The sequence below is a fragment of the Drosophila innubila genome (genome assembly GCF_004354385.1).
Source record: "Drosophila innubila isolate TH190305 chromosome 3L unlocalized genomic scaffold, UK_Dinn_1.0 0_D_3L, whole genome shotgun sequence".
Taxonomy (NCBI): domain Eukaryota; kingdom Metazoa; phylum Arthropoda; class Insecta; order Diptera; family Drosophilidae; genus Drosophila; species Drosophila innubila.
Genome location: NW_022995376.1, coordinates 26791837 through 26811870, shown reverse-complemented (window position 1 = coordinate 26811870; position 20034 = coordinate 26791837). Strand labels below are relative to the sequence as shown.

Genomic DNA, 20034 nt, shown 5'->3' with positions numbered 1-20034 from the left:
AATCGAATATACACCTGGGCTGGTCTCAACTGTGGAAGTAAGCTAAAAAAAATATCACATTTGAAAAATAAAAAAAGTTCGATTACAGAAAAGTTTATTAAATGGTGGTGTCAACTAGGACCTCAGGATCATTTTGCGAAGTCAAACTTTTCTTTTTTTATCCATTTTGTTTAAAAACTCTTGCCTTGACCATTTTTTTTTTTGTTCAACTAATTTTATTATTGAACTGATTTTTATATTTTTTAGCTGTTTTTTTTTTCTTCTTGGAATAAACTGCATAATAAATTTTTATACATTTTCTGTATTTTCAAGGATTTAGGAGAGGACAACTACTCGCCCAACCCCTCTGCCCATACCTGCGTGTATATATATATATAAATTACTTTGAACCAAACAATAGGAAAAAGAATTCAACAAACAAAAATTTGGCAGCACACTAATAACTTAAATTTTGGCACGAAATCGAACAGTGTGGCAACCCCGGTCAAGACACGTCTCTGCCGTTACGTTTGTGTTCAAAAGTAACATCGACGTTTTTATCAACAAGTCGCTTAGTTAGTCTTGAGTGTCGGGCGGTGAAACTACTTGCAGACTTGCTCTCTCTTTGTCTTCGCCGGAGCGCATGAGCAACAGTTTTAAAGAAACAAACCAAACTGCATTTGATGGAGTTGTGACTGTCTTGTTTCTGCAATTTATGAATTGTTGGTTAAATTGACAATTGCACATTCATTTACATGTTCAGTTTTCGTGGTGTCGGCAACGACGCGTCGTCAGTAAAATTAAAGTGTTTATTCTGGCCGTTTTATAATTTTTGTGCTCCCAAGTATCGGTAACAGTTACTCGAAAGTGGACGCCAATGCAAAAATGCAGAAATTGTATTATTCAAGTACCTGTATTAAATAATCCATTTGCATTGGTGAAAGTGTGTTAACTGCTTCTCTTATGCACGATCACATAGCAGCAACAATATTGAATTAAGCGGCGGCCAATGAAACTTGTAGACAACGGACAACGAACGGACAACAGACAACAACAACAACAACAACAAAAAACAACTGATGAATGCAGATTAAAGAAGATTGAAAGTGCACCAAAACAAAAAGTTTAACACGCGACTGTTTGTTCATCAAGCATTCAAACATAACATAAATACGTTCCACACCGGATTTGAATTTTATGTCTCGGAATATACATAGCAATCAGCGAATAAATAGGTACATAATAATGAAACTCGAAATTAATTAAGAAAATGCTTTAGCATATAGATTTAAACACGAGCTTAATTTTAATAAAGAGGCATTAAATATGTTGTCAGACTGTTTTTCTTATAAATTCTTAGAAAATAAATACAATAAGTCAAGCAAATGTTTATATTTTGAGCAATATTGAAACCGAATATATATTGTTTTATGTTATTTTTTAATCCGTCAAAACACTTACTTGACTTACCGTATGTGTATGTACATATGTAAATACAAACATTCATATGTTTTTACGAAACACGAAATTGTTGCGAGACGAACCGGCGCGCAAACCAATTGATTGTGCAAAGAAACTTAAAAAATAAAATGAAATAAAAAAAACCATAACTGCAAATACGTTGGATGCCACAAGGTCAAAGCAATGCAACAACTTACGTACTTAACGGTTCAAGAAAACTCCACTTAAAAAATGAAGAAGCAAAAACAAAAGACTTGCGACACGAACGCGTTGCGCAGTCACACTTGTTATTTATATCGTGTACTAGCACACAAACACGTACTCACATCCATACATGTATGAATTGTACATATATATATTACATAATGAACTTACTCAGGCCACCTTATGAAATGAGACCCAATGGATATTGTTAAAACCTGCGAGTTACACATTTAATTCGGAGTATGCTAATTAAGTGTTTAGTTTGGTTTTATTCAATGTCATTTTCTGCTTTGATTTTGGTCGGGTTTTTCGTAGTCGTATTTGTCTCATCTGCATATAATTTATGGGCAAGATTTGGCACAAAAAATTAAAAACATGAAAACAAAAATAAAAGAAGAAAACAAATGAAATACAAATTGTAAGTGACATTGACAAAGGAATGATGATGAGAAACAAAGGTTTCTTTTAAGCAAAATACAAAACAAAAACTAAAATATTGTTTTGTGGGAGTTGTGTCATTGCATTAACGTTTGTTAAAAATAGTCAAGATATGTATGTTTTCAAAACTTGTTTTTAATTTCTGAGGTGTACTTGCGCAATGTTTTTGCACATCTAGAGATTTACTGGTATATCTGCCTAGGTGTGTTTGCGTGTGTGTGTGTGTGTAAGTGTGTATGTGCGAAAATAACGACACATTTTTGGGCATGTTTCATTATTTAACTGCGCATATCGAATAGACAGCTTAATTAGTTGTGTTTGCTGAAATCTTTTGTATATGTTTAGCCTTCTTATTCCTTTATATGTATGCATGTGTGTATTACACATATCTTATAGGTATACATTCCGAGTTTTACAGTTCTTACATTCATCATTAACACGATTAAATTTTGGCACACAATAAGAACGACGTCTCTGACCCCACAAAGTATATATAAGTACCTAACAATTAAAATTCTTATTAGGGTGACGAACTGAGTTAATACCAACTTTCTGAGGAATATATATAAATCAATATATACATGCAAATAAAGATTAAAATTATATATACATGTATGTACAAGTTGGCTGGCATTAATAATATATACTTTTTACTTTTAAATAAAAATATAAATTTAAAAAAAAACAGTGGGCATTCTGCACTGTGCGCAAAAAGGGTGAGCTATCACGAACATAATAAATACTTCTTGCGCTATGCCAATTTTCGTGTTTTTTTTATTAATATTTTTATTTAAAAGTTTTATATTAAACTTTATTGTGTTCGTCACAAGATTGAATATCAGAAAATTTGGGGCTCAAATATGCTTTCGTCGCTAGACTTTTACCTCTTGTAGAGGTGTTTTATGTGGGTTATCAGAAATTTTTGACTTCTCTAAAGGTTATTTGCTTAGTGGTGCAACGCAAAACTGTTAACTACACTCTCAAGCTTTGGCTGCTACGCCTGCCTTGTTGCTGCTGTCCTCTCTTAATACTTACTTATTAAAAACCCCTTAGACAAAAGTTATGTTCCATACACAAAACGTAAAAGACGAAATTTTACGTTTTACAATATATTGCAATTTAATAAAAATCGTTAGAGCCATTTTGTCATAAATCGCCAAAATGTAAGCTAAAAAACCCTATTTCACCTGTAAAATGAGTACTTTAGATAAAAAGTTTAAAGGTACGCCTAAAAGTCCTCAAAACTACCTAATATATATAGAGAAAACAAACATTTCTATATATTCGAAAAGGAATAAATCCCTATTACATTACATATTAGATTTTTTTAGCGCTTTGATACAGACAAACAAACAAACTGACTTTTCATATTATATTGAAAAGTCCACTAAAAATTCAATTTTTTTTATCTTTTGAACAAGTTGTCGGATTTGGGTGATCGAGGTATTAATCGAAGCGTATTTTTAATTTTACCAATAGGGCCCAACAGCCCCATTAGCTGCAATCATTTCAATTTTGCCCCTCCCACTTACACCCCCATATCTCATGATCCAGGTGAGTTAGAAAAAGTTTTAGAACGCCATTTTGTAAGTTAGGACTAAAACTTTTTATTTAACTCGATCTGATCAGACAGTCATAGCAAATGTTCCATACTAACTGTATATATTGCTAGTCGCCTTTCGCACTCTTCATGCTGCTTTCGTCACTAACGCGAACTGCCATCCGCAGTGATAGATCATTACACTTTTGCAAGGCATCAGCCACTCTTTTACCCCTCCAGAAAAAGATATTTACAGATATTTATTGAGCTCGTGTGTAGAAAGTATATGATTTGGGGAGTCAAAATTAAATCATTGTCATATGAATATGTCTATTCCAATAATATAAAATGTAAGACAAATGTAAATAGATTAATAATCTTGTAATAAAATATAATAATACATTTATAAGGTTACCATTACCATTAATAAGTTATTTGGATTCAATATATAACTATACCATTTATTTAAAATAAGTAGTTCGGCGCTTTGTAAGTGCATTGAAGTTACAATGTTGGGTAATCATACCGAGTATAGACAAGCTTTCTGGTTATGTACTCACTTGAACTCGTATGAATGCAATTCATTGAATCCGCTCGGCCAAGAAACTGGTTATGTTGGAAAATCACATTTGTGCTAATCATGGACCTGTGGTCACTTTTGAAACTGGAAAATGATTTTACGCCATACACTCAAGATTTTAATTTACTTTTTGCGATTTGACCTAAAAACCATATACCTGAGGTCTTATAATATTCTAAGAAAACATCAAATATTCATATGTAAATCAGACTTCGAACTTAAATGAAAAAGTGGATGTTTCATATGAATATTTATTTTATTTGTTTTGCTGAAGGTTTCATTTTATAAGCGAAAACTAATATTTTATTTTAAAATACAATAATCGGAGGGGACTTAGAAGCGACTTCCAGCCAAGGAAAAAGAAAAATTATTTTGTAAAAACGCAGTCGCTGATAGTCAACAGAAAACTGGCTCTGTTCCTTTCAGAGTTTAGTAAAAAATAAATAAAATCACTGCTGTTTCTGTTATTGGGAATTTAGAACATGCGTTTTGCGTTCCCAAGCAAGCTTCACTACTTATTTAGAAATATTAAACTATTGTGTTGGTCTTGGACAGAGCTTGTGTACAGGGCTACATATATCGACTCGGCTGTTGCAGCTGATCAAGAATATCATAATAAATCTTGGGGTCTGCCATGCCTACTTTTTTGGTTTCTTTTTTTCGAATTTTTTAAAAAATTTTGATTTTGTTTTCTTGCCTTTTTTTGAGACATCTCTACTAAAGGTGGCTTTTCGACTGATCGTTCTTATAGCAGCTATATTGAATAGTGATCCGATTTAAACCAAATTTGGTAGGTATATATAACGCATTACCAGATATACAGCCTGTGCGATTGGTTGATATATCTCAAGAAATAACACAACTTTTCATACTAAAGATGGATTTTCGACCGATCGTTCCTATGCTATAGGATTTGTTAATCCGATTTTAACCAAATGTGGTAAAAATGTGTAAGACAACAGCAAATTGATTTCCTGTAAGCTTGGTTAGGATATCTCAATGCACACAAAAAATGTTTATACTAATGGTCATGCCGCTCTACAAGGGACTCATAAAAATCAAAAAAAACATGCATAGATATAAAATTTTATTTTATCGCTGTTTCTCCATAGATTTTAATGAGTCATGTCTTAAACGACGCACACTGGGGCAGGAGGCCGAAAAGCGTGGCAAAAATCATTTATTTGACGAAAGCGTTCGTAAAAAGTAATAATGGCATTTGATAGCGAAAACTTGAAAGTTTACGAATTCAAAAGATTTTTGAAATCAGGTAAAAATTGTGGGCGTGACAGCCTCTCAAAGTTGACCCATTTATCAGTGCGCGCAAAAATGTGAAAATTTTATAAAAAATGCAAACTTTAAAACTGATTTGATGACAAGTTATATGACCGATCTTTATGTTTTTGTTTTCATATGAAAAGTACATTCATTTCTAATTAAATGCCGCAGAATTTTGTTTCTTCACTTGTTGACCTTTTATCCCAGCGATGTTTAAAAAAAGCACTAGAATTAGGCTATTTTTTGACTTTGATGGAATAGAAAAAAAATTGGACTCATTTGGACACAATCCCACTACCACAGGAGTCTTTGTTAATCAATTCTCTAACGAAATAACCCCGGTCTTTCATGCGTCCAGCTGCGTCTGGGGAAGTTATAGGACAAAAACTAATGCAACCTCGCAAAAAAATGGTGATAGAAGAGGAAGAGCGCAGTACAATTTCATACGCTTTCGTTATGCCGGGCATCATACAAGATTTATCAAAAAAACAAAAAAAATTTTTTTTTTTAAACAAACATAATAAAACTTTTTTATATATTAAACGATGCTTTTTAAAGAATAAAAAAGATTGAAATTTATATTTCGATCTAAAATAAATAATTTTTTTTAATTTTACATGTAAAATATGCACTGAAAATATTTTTCACCTTTGACCGAAAGCACTGAATCAACCTGTAGGCCTATTACGCAGTGAAAACACTCATTTAAAAGCTTATGGAATGCTTTTTAAATTTTGAAAATATCTTCACTGGCTCAAAAGATATGATTTTTGCAACGCAAAATGATTATCTGCCCCACTGTGCGACGCCTATTTAATGCAGTTTTGCAAAAAAAAATTAAAACCGAAGTTCAGAATTTTTTTTCGAGTTCTCCTTGAATTTTAAAAATAAATAAGCTAAAAAAACAATTTCTTTATTCAAAAATTAATAGCTCTTAAACCACTGTCTTAAATCCTAGACTGTGTATGGATGAATTACAGATATCATTAGCTTTCAAGAAAAGTAAAACTTTTGAAAATCGGTTCTGGCATTCTCGAGTAATGATGACAAATGTGGGTACATCTCTAAAAAACGACAAGAAATAAAGGAAAATTTTAAAAAATTCTAAAAAAAAAAAAGAAAAAATTCTTCTATAAAAAAAACAAGGGGGCTCAGCCCCCTGCTCGCTCCGCTCGCGGTGAGGTGGAGAAATTGATAAATCACAAATCGTAATCGTAATCGCTCGGAATCGATGTAGAGTGTGTCAAGAGTAGCCACAAACTACAACTTTGCTCAGCCTGCATTCTAGCAGCACCCATTTTCCTCTCTCATTCTCTCTCTCTTTCACGCAACAAATTCGAGCATGCCAAAGGATGCTGCATGCATAGCAGTCAGCTTCTGCCCTACTATATTGAAAATTGTGACGAGAAATTTTGCCATGCAAAAATACATATTTATGTATTAACACAATTATATGTTAATCTAATTGTATATTTGTAAATTAAATTATACATCAACAATTGTATTACATGATATCGATAATACTTTTGCTTATTGCTCGATTCTTACTCGGAACCCAAAAAAAAATTGGAACTATTTCGTACTGTCTTTGTGCGCGCCTTGCATATAAACGTGTACATGCTGTCTCGCTCGCACGTTCAACTTACCATGCAAATCTAATTATTGAATTAAATGTAATTCTGAAATTTCTTCTCTATTCTATATTCTATTCATTATTCTTTAAAAATTTAAAGGTTTTTAAAATTTGTTTTGTCATTTTTGAGATATTAAAAATATGCGAGCTCATTTCTGAAAAGGTTTAAAAAAAACTAACAAAAAAAACCTGTCTAAGTAGAAAAAAATTGGGACCCAAAAGATAAAAAAAGAGTTTGGCTCAAGGAGGCTTTTGGCTGATGCCTAGTGTTTTTAAGTTGTATTTAGTGTTTACTGTTCAGTGTTGGTACTATATTCCCATCAAATTGTAAATAATTTAGACTGACATCAAGAAACTGACCCTTTTGCTATTTTATAGGAAAATGTTTAAAAAGGTACAACGTGCAAATCTATTGTTAGATGATATTTCTAAATATTTTAATGCCGTAGATTACACAAGTTCGTTTAGATTTAATCAAAGTGCACTTTAACACGCCCTAGGGAAGATCTGCGAGAGTTTAAATACTTTGGTATTTGTATTATAATTGACATAACAAGTAATAGCATTATTATTATTTCGAATATTGTAACTAAGTCTCTTTTTTATTATTTCGACCTGTTTGCGTTTATCATAATCAAAAACGCGTACAAAGTATCTAGTTACATAACTACATAATGCTTTTATCGATCCACAAAACCGTTATCTACTGTATTACTAGTTGTCGAAAGTTACGCTTAAAACATAAATGAACAATATAAAGTGTTTTCTCGTCATAATAATGTCAGCTACGCTTGGCTCAACAACGCTTTTTATGAGTGCTGATCTATTGTTTGTATGTTAAACTGACCTAAACGGTCGAAGATATGTGTAAACACTACATTTAAGTATAAATACAAACAAGTTCAATTCATTCGAGTAAAAACGAAAATGTATCCATACTTTCACTGCATATTCTTTACCTCGCCATTGTCTAGGGCAACTTCATGTGCTGAGCCTAACTGAAAGCTTTTTTGCAGACAGACGAACATGACGTCCTTTGACCGTATAACAACTGAAAGATGGTATCATAGCTCTGTGTAAATGTAAGTAATAGGCTAAAGGAGACATTCTCGACTCTGATCGTCATTGACAGCTGAATCGTTTTAGCCTTGTCCTTTTATAAAGGTTCCGGTTGTCATAAGCAGGTTTATTTTTAAATTGTTCAGCACGTTCAACCTCATAATAAATCAAGCAATTCCCATGAACGTCCTTCAATTAATATCAGCAAGTCACATCTTTTGCAAGATACATTACTACATATTTTAAACAATATTACAGGAAATCAATTTATTTTTATATCGCATAATTATAACCAATATTTGGAGTAAGTGTTTTTTATCAGTAACCCAAATTTAGGGCTATACTTCAAATAATCTAGGAGAATGTAGAACATTCTTTTTCATTACATTACAAGTATATCCCGTTTAAAAATAACTCATACCCCACTGTGCATCACTTGCTAGACCTGCACTTTCGTTTTTATTTTCGGCGCATTCAACCCGATACACGTACGATGTTCATAATTATTATAGTCTTTCGTTAAATGCTGAAACTGGTTACAGCCAATTCAAGCTCAGCCGTAGCGCGAGTTACCCTTACTTTATTGTTGCAGTTGAACGCGCAAGAGAGCTCTAGACGAGAACACTCGACTAAGAAATACCTAATACTTTTCCCGAAAAAAAAAATTTAAAGGGTACATTGTAGTGCTGGAATGCATGTAACAGGGAGAAGCAGGCACCTCCGACCCAATAAAGCATATATAGTCTTGATCAGAATCACCAGCCGACTCGACATAGCTTTATACGACTGTCCGTTCATATGAACAAAAAGTTTTAGAGGCGGAAAACCGCCACACCCACTTATATCTATTATAATCAAGCCTGCAAAGCACTAAAATTTTGGTAAAGGTTCGGTTTGATGGTTCGAACCATAGAGCAAGACTTAGGTTCGTTTCGGAAACCAGTTTATATACCTTCTAATCCCAAGGCTAGGGTTTGAGCCTTGGTTCAATTGTGTGCAAAAAAAATATTTTTTTTGTATATAATTTTTCTTGACTTTTATATCGAATTAAATTTTAAAAACATAACAAGTTCACTTTTCTAGAAGTCTAAATTAGTATTAAAATGGAGTATTATCTTAAAATTTTTATATTACAATATAATTTAAGTGAACTCGTTTTGTTTCCGCGCGATTGAATTCACTTCACTTCTCGACAAGCTCTAAATTCCAAGAAAAGTTTCGATTGTAGATCATTTAGTTCTGCAAATGAACTACAATGAACAAACTCCATTGAGTTGTCGATATTTCACTAATAAAAAGAATGTAACTATTTTTTTTTCGAACCGAACCTTTTATTTAAGAAATGTCTTCGGTGCAGGTTCGTGTTTACGGAGTATACAACATCAAATTTTCGGTTCATGATCCGGTTCGGATTGCTTAAAAACCCGAACCGAGCCGGTTCAATGAGGTTAGGCTCAGAACCGGTTTGCAGCCTTGATTATAATTATCTAACATCCTACTTGATCGCAACAAGATTGGTAAAACAGAATGCCAGTAATAGTAGTTTTTATTTTTAAAAACTCCTAAAAGTATGTAACTTGCATTGTTATAGTCGGTGTCCCCACCAAATTTGTTAAATATCGGATTATTATGTCATTTTAAAAATTATTTTTTGTAAGACAATCCGAAAATGACTTCCGTTTCTCTTTGAGCATGAATATTTGCTTTTAGTACTCTCGAATGCATTTTGAATGCATTTTGTAAAATACAGGAAATATTACCCGAAGCGTTAACAGAAATTTACTGTTTCACATTGAGTAACGGAACGAAAACCGAAATAAGTTATTTTTGAAAAACCGAAAACCGAAACGAAAAGTACACATGTACTGGCACGGTTTCGGTACATTTTGCGTAAAATCATTTGTTATTTTATGTATGTTAATAAGATAAATATTAAAATTAAAAGAAAAAATTTATAAATTAGCTTGAAAGACGATGATTTCAGCTTAAAACTTCATTGTACCGAAACTTACCGTTATACCGGTTATTTCAATTTGAATAATTTTGGTTTATCGGTTTCGGTATTATAAAAAAGATATTTTTTTTTCGGTAACCAATTTCAATCGGATAATACTCGGTTACGGTTTCGGTTGCGGTTCAATCCCTGCTTAGAAGTCAACACGAAATAATTTTGCTTCAAATTTTTTATTCATTTCGAACTTTGCTCGTTATGCTTCCAATTGTTTCTTCTGAAGAAAATGTTTTCAGCATAAAAGCCCAGATCAAAAATTGATTAATATCCACGATGATCAAAAAAGACAAATTTTTTTAATGACAGTCTCTATAGAGAACAAAAAACGGGAACATTTGACTTAAAACTGTCACGTTCTCTACAATTTATCAGCCCATATAGAAGCACTTCGGCAAACACAATACTGGGTAAAAAACCCAGCACTTTCTTAAAATTAATAAACATGTTTATGTTTTCAATCAGCCTAAAAAGTATTTTAAAATCTCTTAGACACATGTCATTGAATTTTATAAAAAAATTTTAATATCAGGTAACATCTATAAAAATTATAGTATCATAATTTTTTTTTGAAATTGCTCCTCAATAACATTACAAGCACGGTTCCCGCCGCATTGAACTTACTAATTATTTGATTTATTGAATCACGATTTATCTTCTCGGTTAATTCCAATTGAGCAACATAAGGTATAATTGTGTTGTCCTTATTGTGACAGGCATAAGCAAACCGATCGGATGTTATTTGTGTTGGAGATGTTAAATTAATTGTAATTTTGCATTACAAACAAATTGTTTTAGAAATTTTCTTAGCAAAGAAGCTATTTTACAACAAAATGCTTTTAGACATAAACAAGTTCATACATATATACATACACATTAGACGGATGTATTGGGTTTTATAATTTGTGAATGTGTTGTGAAGTTTAATTGCTTTTCATGCACTTCACCCTTCACCTAGACCGACAGACCCTGACGAAGCCCGAATTAAGAACCGAAACCAGTTGAATACTATAAATATGAATAACTAAACAGTTTCAGTGTGATTGTTGTCGTTTTCCACTTTACCTATAAAATGTAAGATTGACAAGAGTAGGACTTCATAATTTGCCTGTATCAACATTATCAGCTCAATTTACCTACTTTTATTCTGGACATATGTGTAAAAATATTGTTCTTGTCATCGCCTCTGACCTTAATTTCATCTTAAGTCTTCGCTAAACCTACATAATTAATATATTCAATGTGCCCAATTTGGTTTGCTTATAATTTTTTGACTAAATTTGCCGCGAAGCGGGCGTAGAATTTTTGCTATTACTGTTTTGAAACTCATTTTATGGAGTTCTTAATTTCATTTTAACAACAACACATAAAGTATGAATACACACTCGTGTATATATTTCCATTATATAGTTTGTAGAAATATAAGCATTACACGGTCGATTACTTGATTTAAATAGCTTAGCCTGGCGTACATTACTATTCATACTCTGATACATAAATATTATCATTAAAGCTATAAAATGCTGTGTAGCAGATGCGCGCTACGAGTATTTGAAAAGCCGTTCTCAGTTATATCTAAACTTTTTGTTTTAACTCCTTAAAAGTTAGTTTTATTTCGTTAAGGATAATTTTAATTACCGAAATAAATGTTTCATTATTCCTTTCTTGCAGCAACATGTATCGAATAAGCACCCTGTTGATTATCATATACTCCAGCCAGGCCCTGGGTGCGAATATTTTAATGGCCACCATGGGAGGTACAAAGTCACACAAAATACCATTTTGGGAGCTTGCTAAAGGATTGATAAGCAGGTGTGTATTGAGAATATTCCGAATGCACTTAAATTAGCAATGGTATAAACAAGAGAAAGTAAATAGCTTTTCATCTTAAACAATTTTAAGAAACTTGATAAGCCTTTTATTGTTCACGTATCGTAACTTGACAAATGTTCCAATAGAATCAATATTTTCATGAAATTGATCTCTTGATCATACACATTGGGCTTCGTTATCGAAGCATAACACAAAAATATTATATTCTTGATTTAACTAACCCATTTTCGATCGCTTTAAAATTAATTTTTAATCAAGAACCGAATACCGAAACGTTCGTACCGGTACGGTATCGGTAAATTTTTCCGAAAAAAAATAATTATTTTGTGTATATATGTCATTTGGCTTTTTATTTAAAAATTACTTACATTTTAAGTCATGTTTATATGCATAAAATACATGCATACGTACATATGTACAAGGTCACAGGAGTTTCGAAAAATAAGTCATTTTCGCTGCAGAGTATTGTACATATTTGTTATATTTTTATTGTTTTAAAATATTTTAAAAATTTAATTAAATCGGTACTGATACCGGACCAGAAATAATAAAACCGAAATAGCTACTTTTTCGAAATAAATAGTTGTTTTGGGAAGAACCGTTACTGGAATTGGTTTGATTCTCTAAAAATACTAATACTTATACTTAAATTAGTTGGAAAACTGTTGGATAAAGTAAGTCCCAATAAAATAAGATTATGTTGAAAAGTAAATATATTTATGTACATTCAAAAAAATGCAGACATCGAATTTCAATAAAATTCAAGATATAGCATAACACTAATTCCAATTTTAGATCATAGCAAGAAAAAGTACACAACTCAGAAATATCCTGCGCACTTATCGTACATTACACAATAGTGTAACGACCCCAAATTTTTAATTTTCCTTGTTCAAACTGGTTATCAGATACATTGCATTTATTATATGCATATAGCATCACAATAAATGAGTTCGTTTTTTTTATCTTTGCGGGAAACATAACAGTTTTGCTCTCTTTAATGTGCTGGATCCCATAGAAGAGCACAGCAGTTTTTGTTTCCTAAAAAATTTTTAAATTTTGAGTTGTTACACTACTGTTCAACTTATGCTTTATCTTCTTACTTTGGCCCCATTCAAAGCTAAAAAATAATTATACTAGGCAACAAATTTTTTTTAAGAGGTGCGCTCACCGATTTTCAAATGCTTTACTTTTTCTGAAAGCTAATGAATGTATCTATAATTATTAATACAACGTTTAAGATTTAAATCTGTAGTTTAAGAGACATAAATTCTTGAATTAAGAAAACGATGATTTTTTCCGGTTTTTTTACTTTAAAATTCAAGGAAAGGTTGAAAGAAATTTATTACATTTTATTTTCTATTTTATTTGTATAGCTGCATTAATTACACGTTAAGTATATAATTTTTTTAAATCTATGGAGAGACGGCGATAAAATATTATATTGTTTCTAGGCATGTTTTTGTTGACTTCCTTGTGGAGCGGCATGAACTTTAATATGAACATTCTCATACACTATCAATTTGTTGTTATTTTACACATTTTGACCATATTTTGTTCAAATCGGCCTACTATATCATACAGCTGACATAGGAGAGATCGGTTCCGAATCAGCCTTTAGTATGAAAACTTCTGCTGTTTCTTAAGATATATCATCAAATCTCGCAAATCGGTAAATATTTCAATATAGCTGCCATAAAAACGATCAGTCGAAAATATTATAAACCTCGTATTGCCTTATACAACCTGTCCAAATTTGGTTGGAATCGGACCACTATATCATATAGCTTCCATGGGACCGAAAAGTCGAGAATCAAGCTTTGCGTAAAACTTGTATCATTGTTTATTTGCTAATTACTTAGCCGTCTCTCTATAGTTTTTAATGAATGATATCTTAAACAACGTGTAATTCACGAAGCTACGCAAATAAAATGTAAAAAATTTTTTCGACTTTTCCTCGAGTTTTAAATTAAAAAAAGCTAAAAAAAAACTTTAAAAATATCATAGTTTTCTTTGTTCAAGAATTGATGTCTCTTAAACTACTGGCTTAAATCTTAAACTTTGTATTATTAAATTATAAATATATTCATTACACTGAAAAAAAAGGCCAACTTCTTAAAACAAGAACATTCATCTTTAATATTTTGTTATTAAAATAAGATTATTTTAAGACCAAATTACTAAAACTAAGATTATTAATCTAAAAAATCTTAATATAAGAATAAAAATCTTAGGAAAGTATAAATGGGTACTATTTCGTTTCAAACCGCTACAGTTGTGAAGCAGTAGGCGGCGGTTCGAATCCCACTCGTAACAAATTAAAATATCACCTATAAAATTATTAAAACAGAAAAAAATATAAATAAATTTAAATTAAAGAAAAAAATTATAAATATAAAAAATTATTTTTATTTATTTTAATTTTAAGAACATTTATTCTTAAAATAAGAACTTGGTCTTATTTAAAATGTTCTTAGAATCAAGATGTGTTCTCTTAATTTAAGAATTTTATGTTCTCGATGAATTTTTCGGACCAAAAATCTTAGTTCTGAGACCAAAATCTTGATTTTAAAACATTTTTTTATCAGTGTAGCTTTCAGAAAAAGTAAAGCTTTTAAATATCGATTTTGGCAATCCCGTGTTATAATGACAAATGTGGGCGCCCATCTCAAAAAAAGAAGAAAAAAAGACAGATTTAAAAAAAGGAAAGATTTAAAGAAAAAGAAAATGTTTTTCGTCATATGGGGCCCCAAATCTATCCAAAAATGTAGGTTTGGTTCTTGTCATTTTTTGGCTGTTGCCTAGTTTTATTGAATGGCTTTTGCTTTTATTATCTGTTGCTTATTATTTTTTTTATTTGAGATGGGGTATATGTATGTATACTTTATAGCTAAATTCTGCATGTGTGCTTTACCTTAACATTTATAACAAACTTACCTTCTGAAGTCATAAAATATAATAATTATAATTTAAGAATCGACAACATCTTAATTACCTGTTTTTGTAAAAAAATGTATTTTATTATATATTTTCAGAGGCCACAACATAACGTTCCTTAATGGATTTCCAGCAGATTTTCATATCGATGGCCTGCATGAGGTAACACCAACAAGACTCGTTGAGTATATACAAAATTACACGAATTGGGATTTACTTGGTTCCAGAATGAATGGCGAAATGCCCATTAAACCATGGGATGGATTACGCTTTGCATTTGAGGTGAGTATTGAAATTTAATGTATTGAATATAAAAAATTCCCACAGAAAGGTTCTCCACGGCCAAAAACTTAAAATTGATTAAAAACTCATATCTTGTCAAATTTTCATTAGGAAACAATTTTAAGTTACTTATTTAAGCAACACATATATTAGACAAATAGAATGAGCACACCGAATACTTGAATATTTGAATGAATTGAGTTGATAGTAACATATTAAAATAATTTTCAAATGGAAAACTACATTATTTTATTATGGTTTAAAAATATTTTCTTCCAAATTGCTCGCCACGTTTCGCAGACTTTCCCATTTTTTTAGATGAAGTTAGAAATGACTTCCATTTTTCATGGAGTCCGCGATACATTGTTTTCTACAAATAATTCGAAATCGACAAGACTTGTCTATTATAACAAAAATAGTGTTGGCAAAATGCATTAAACACGTAAGAAAGCATTTTTGAAAATGTAAATTTTTGCCGTATGTCGCATTTTCGATCCTGGAAATTCCCATTTGATTTATTATTTTTTAAAAAATATACAGTGCCGCTCAACGAAGCAAAATGTGCTTAATATAGTATTTAGTTGTTAATTGGATGTAAAAGTGTTCGAAAGGAAAGAAAAGGACTGTTTATTTTGGCTCAACTCAATAGGTATAAAAGTGATGAATTCACTTTGTGATCGACAACGATAATTTATTGACGTCAATTGCTATTGCGCTCATTAATTTAGAGTGATCACAGCTATATTTTAGTAAATATATTAAATATTAAAAAAATTAAAATAAAAGGATATGTTGAATCGGGACTAATTCATAGTGAAATCCCTATTAAAAATTAGGTCCAAGCTGAAATTTTTAACGATTACTTTTAAAATACCTTAAACTATAGCAATAACATGATACGTGCTCAATACTCTTCAAGATAGGAAGAAGAAGACTTGTCATAAGAACGTGCGGTGTTAATTCAAGTATGGCGAGCGAAAAACGCATTAATCAAACTGACACGCATTAAAAAAAGATTGAAAAAATAAAAAAACCACCTCTAAATGATGTGCGAATTCGCTCAAAATCATTTGACAGGTACAAATACTACTTCCATGACGTATAAAAGAAAGTATGAATTTTAAGTCCCTACCACTCCTGTAAATGTGCTGGAATGATGTTAGGAGTCATATTGTAAAACTTGTAAACGGACTAAAATATTTTGCGGAATTTTTTCGTATCGCGAAATGCATCCTACTTAAAAACAATTTTAAGTAGGATGCAGAAATGTTATGTAAGCTTTGGCAAAAACTAAAATATTTGAAGGCCAACAGATTTAATACTTTGTCAAGTGTGGAAAGAGGTTGGAATGTTCTATCCCAAAATAAAAACAGCTTTTAACATTGCTATGTCACAACCATTTACTGTCGAGTGATCACTCGACACCTAATGTGCTGTAAAGACTTGGTTTTAATGTTATTCTTTTACAGGTATATATGGGCAATTCCAGAGAAATGTCTACATTTTAATATTTAAAATTTTTAGTATTGAAGTCTGAAATAATGGCGCGTTAAAAAAGTATATAATGTGTGATTCTTTTCAATTTTTTCAGTCATGCGACGCAATGTTGAGTGATGCTGAGACCAAAGATTTGGCGAGTCGTACCTTTGATCTGGCCATACTAGACGGCGCATTTCCCGAGTGTGTACAGGGTCTGGTACATCAGTACAAGATACCTTTTATGTACATTAACACTGTTGGATTTTACATGGGCAGTTTGTCCCTTTCAGGGAATCCTGCCAGTTATGCAGTAACTCCGAACTTTTACTCCCACTTTACGGATACCATGAGCCTTTACGAGAGAGCACTGAATACAGGCATGCAAATTGGGCAAAACATATTGCACAGTGTAAGCAATATAATGTTATACTATTTTAGTTGATGCTTGCCTTACAACATTTAGATAACTTTCTAACTATTTTGTTCTAGTATGTCATGCGCCGTACACATCGTGTTCTGCAGGATCACTTGGGTTCCCATATCCCTCACCCCTACGAAATGGCTCGCAATGTGAGCTTCATCCTCCAGAATGGACATGCGGTCGTCTCTTATCCCCGCGCATTAAATCCAAATGTAGCAGAGGTGGCTTGCATACACTGTAAGCCTGCTCGACCGTTACCTAAAGACTTGGATGACTTTATTGCGACATCAGGTGCTTCAGGTTTCGTTTATGTGTCGATGGGCTCCTCTGTAAAAGCTGCCAATATGCCAGAATCGCTACGGCGTATGCTTGTAAAGACATTCGCGCGTTTGCCCTACCATGTGCTGTGGAAGTATGAAGGCAACGCGGCAGACATGCACGACCTTTCACCTAATGTCAAGCTATCTCGCTGGCTGCCACAGCAGGACATTCTTGGCCACAGCAAGTTGCGTGCATTTATTACTCATGGAGGTCTTCTGAGTATGTTCGAAACTGTCTACCATGGTGTGCCGGTAGTCACAATGCCTGTGTTCTGCGATCACGACGTGAACTCGGCAAAAGCAGAGGTCGATGGTTACGCCATCAAGCTGGACTTAGAGACTCTCTCCACGAATCAATTATATAAAGCAATTATGAGCGTGATTCATGACCCGCGATTCAGAAATGCAGCCCGATATCGTCAGAACTTATTGAAAGATCAGCGATCCACAGCCCTAGATACAGCCATTTACTGGACAGAGTATGTCCTGCGACACGATGGTGCATATCATTTACAGTCTCCAGCGCGATATTTGAGGTATATTAAAAAAAAAAAAACTGGCATACTTAATCAATTTAATTAATACATATTTTTCACTTAGCTGGTGGCAGTACTATCTCCTTGATGTGGTTGTCATCTACTTACTGGCCTTATGTGTTGTGGTGCTAATGGTGAAGCGTCTGGATATTCGGTCTGATAAAGTGCGCAGCCAGCATTTTCCCAACCTTCCCCCAACAACGAAAAAGAAATCCAAGAAATTGTGAAAATTTCGCAAAACATACAATTCGTACCTAACATATAATATCTTGGAAATTTTAAATATGCGGGGGATACAAAATTTAATAATTATTCACATCCTATTTAATTCATTGCAAAGTGATATAGTTTGAAACAGGCTACACAATGATATATTAGTTATCGTGTCCCAATGGGCAGCGTATTAAGATTGTAACACATTAGATTAAAAGTCAGCGACAATCGCAAATTCGCTATTGTGCAGCATGGGTTGGGATAATATTATTTGCCTGTTTAATTTATTTCGAGCAGATAACTGTGGTACAATATTTGAGATACCGATACCTCTGAATCTCAAGCATACATATGTATCTACTAATGTCGTTTGAGTCATTTGATTTCTCAAACATAAGTTTAATTGAATACAGATAAAGTTTATAACCCTTTAAGGTTTTTGCTCTTTTGGATAAAGTGCCTTGTAAATAGTGTCTTCATTTATAAGTAGAATTAAATACACAAAATTAAAATTGAAAAATCATTTATTGCGAAGCTCAAAATTTTGTGCAACATTTGCATATGCGAAAAATTTAAACCAAAGTCTACAAATCGTTACTACATTAATTCAATTTTATTGTTAAAATACTATGGGTAGTTGAAATAAAATGAAGTTTAACCTTTAAAGCGAAGCATTTTAATTAAACATATGTACTGCCGGACAGGCAGTCAGCGCTAGTGATAAAAACAGCACGAAGGATGCGAAAGGCGACTAGCGACTAACAACTGGTTCAAAATATAGTTAAATTTGAAATTTTTGTTCTACGACTTTTTGAAAAACCGCTAGTTAAGCGGTAGAATGCTAATATCCATTAACATTGACACTACTACAGTTTGCAAACCATATAGCTTCATTTTTGAAGGCCTTTAGGCGTACCATTGAGTTTTTTAAACTAAGGTAAGCAAAGTACTCAGGTAAAATTTTACAGGTGAAATTAGGTTTTTATATAACATTTTGACGATTTAATAGAAAATGGCTAAAACGATTTTTTTTATACGTTAAATTTCGCGGTTTTGGTATAAGATACATACCTTTTAGTTAAGGGGCTCGGGCATTATCACCTGTTAACTGAATATATACATTTTACGATCGGTCGAATATCACGTATTAGTACGAACTTTTTTGTATAAATCAGTTCCCTATATTATATATCTGCTTTGGAAACGACCTGTCGAAATTGAAGTTTGAAAGAAATACTTTTTTGTTTTTTTGAAATATCTCAATCAATCTGACAGAACATGCGTCTAAGTTGGTCTACACATTCTGACCAAATTTGATCCAAGTCGGTCCACAATATCATACAACTGCCACAGGAACAATCAGTCAAAACCAAGTCTGAGTAAGAAAAATCTTTTGAGGGATCTCAATCAATCTGATAGAATATGCGTTTAAGTTGGTCTATACATTCCAACCAAACTTTATTCTAATCGGTTAACTATATTATTTAGCTGTCATTGAAATAATCAGGTAAAACTAAATGCATCAAATCTTCGGCGTACCGAACGGCTTCTAAATGCCTGAACACAGTGTATTCGACTTTGATGTAATTGTGAATTTATTTTTAAGTTTTGGAGTAAGCATATTAATAACCCTTTTTCAAATTATTCATGACAGAAGCATAATAAAATCTAGTGACGAAAATCTTTCCATGCCCGAAAAATTCGGATACCTAATTTTGTGTCGAGCGAAGTTATATTTAGTACATGAATAATTAAAAAAAATGTTTGGCGTTCGGCAAGCTTTTTAGTACAGCATAAGAGTTTTGGAGCGAAACGGCCAAAGAAAAATGTGAG

The 20034-nt window shown here is 32.3% G+C and overlaps 1 protein-coding gene across 1 annotated transcript; it reads left to right on the top strand.

The window, feature by feature from the left end:
• The first annotated feature begins 546 nt into the window (after positions 1–546).
• Positions 547–18867, top strand: LOC117789107 (UDP-glucuronosyltransferase 2C1). Its single transcript, XM_034628150.1, has 6 exons — positions 547–1214; positions 11852–11992; positions 15049–15232; positions 16824–17120; positions 17201–17988; positions 18053–18867. Exons 1-6 carry the CDS (start codon positions 1177–1179, stop codon positions 18213–18215), a joined length of 1611 nt encoding a protein of 536 aa, XP_034484041.1. The 5' UTR covers positions 547–1176; the 3' UTR covers positions 18216–18867.
• Positions 18868–20034: the final 1167 nt, after the last annotated feature.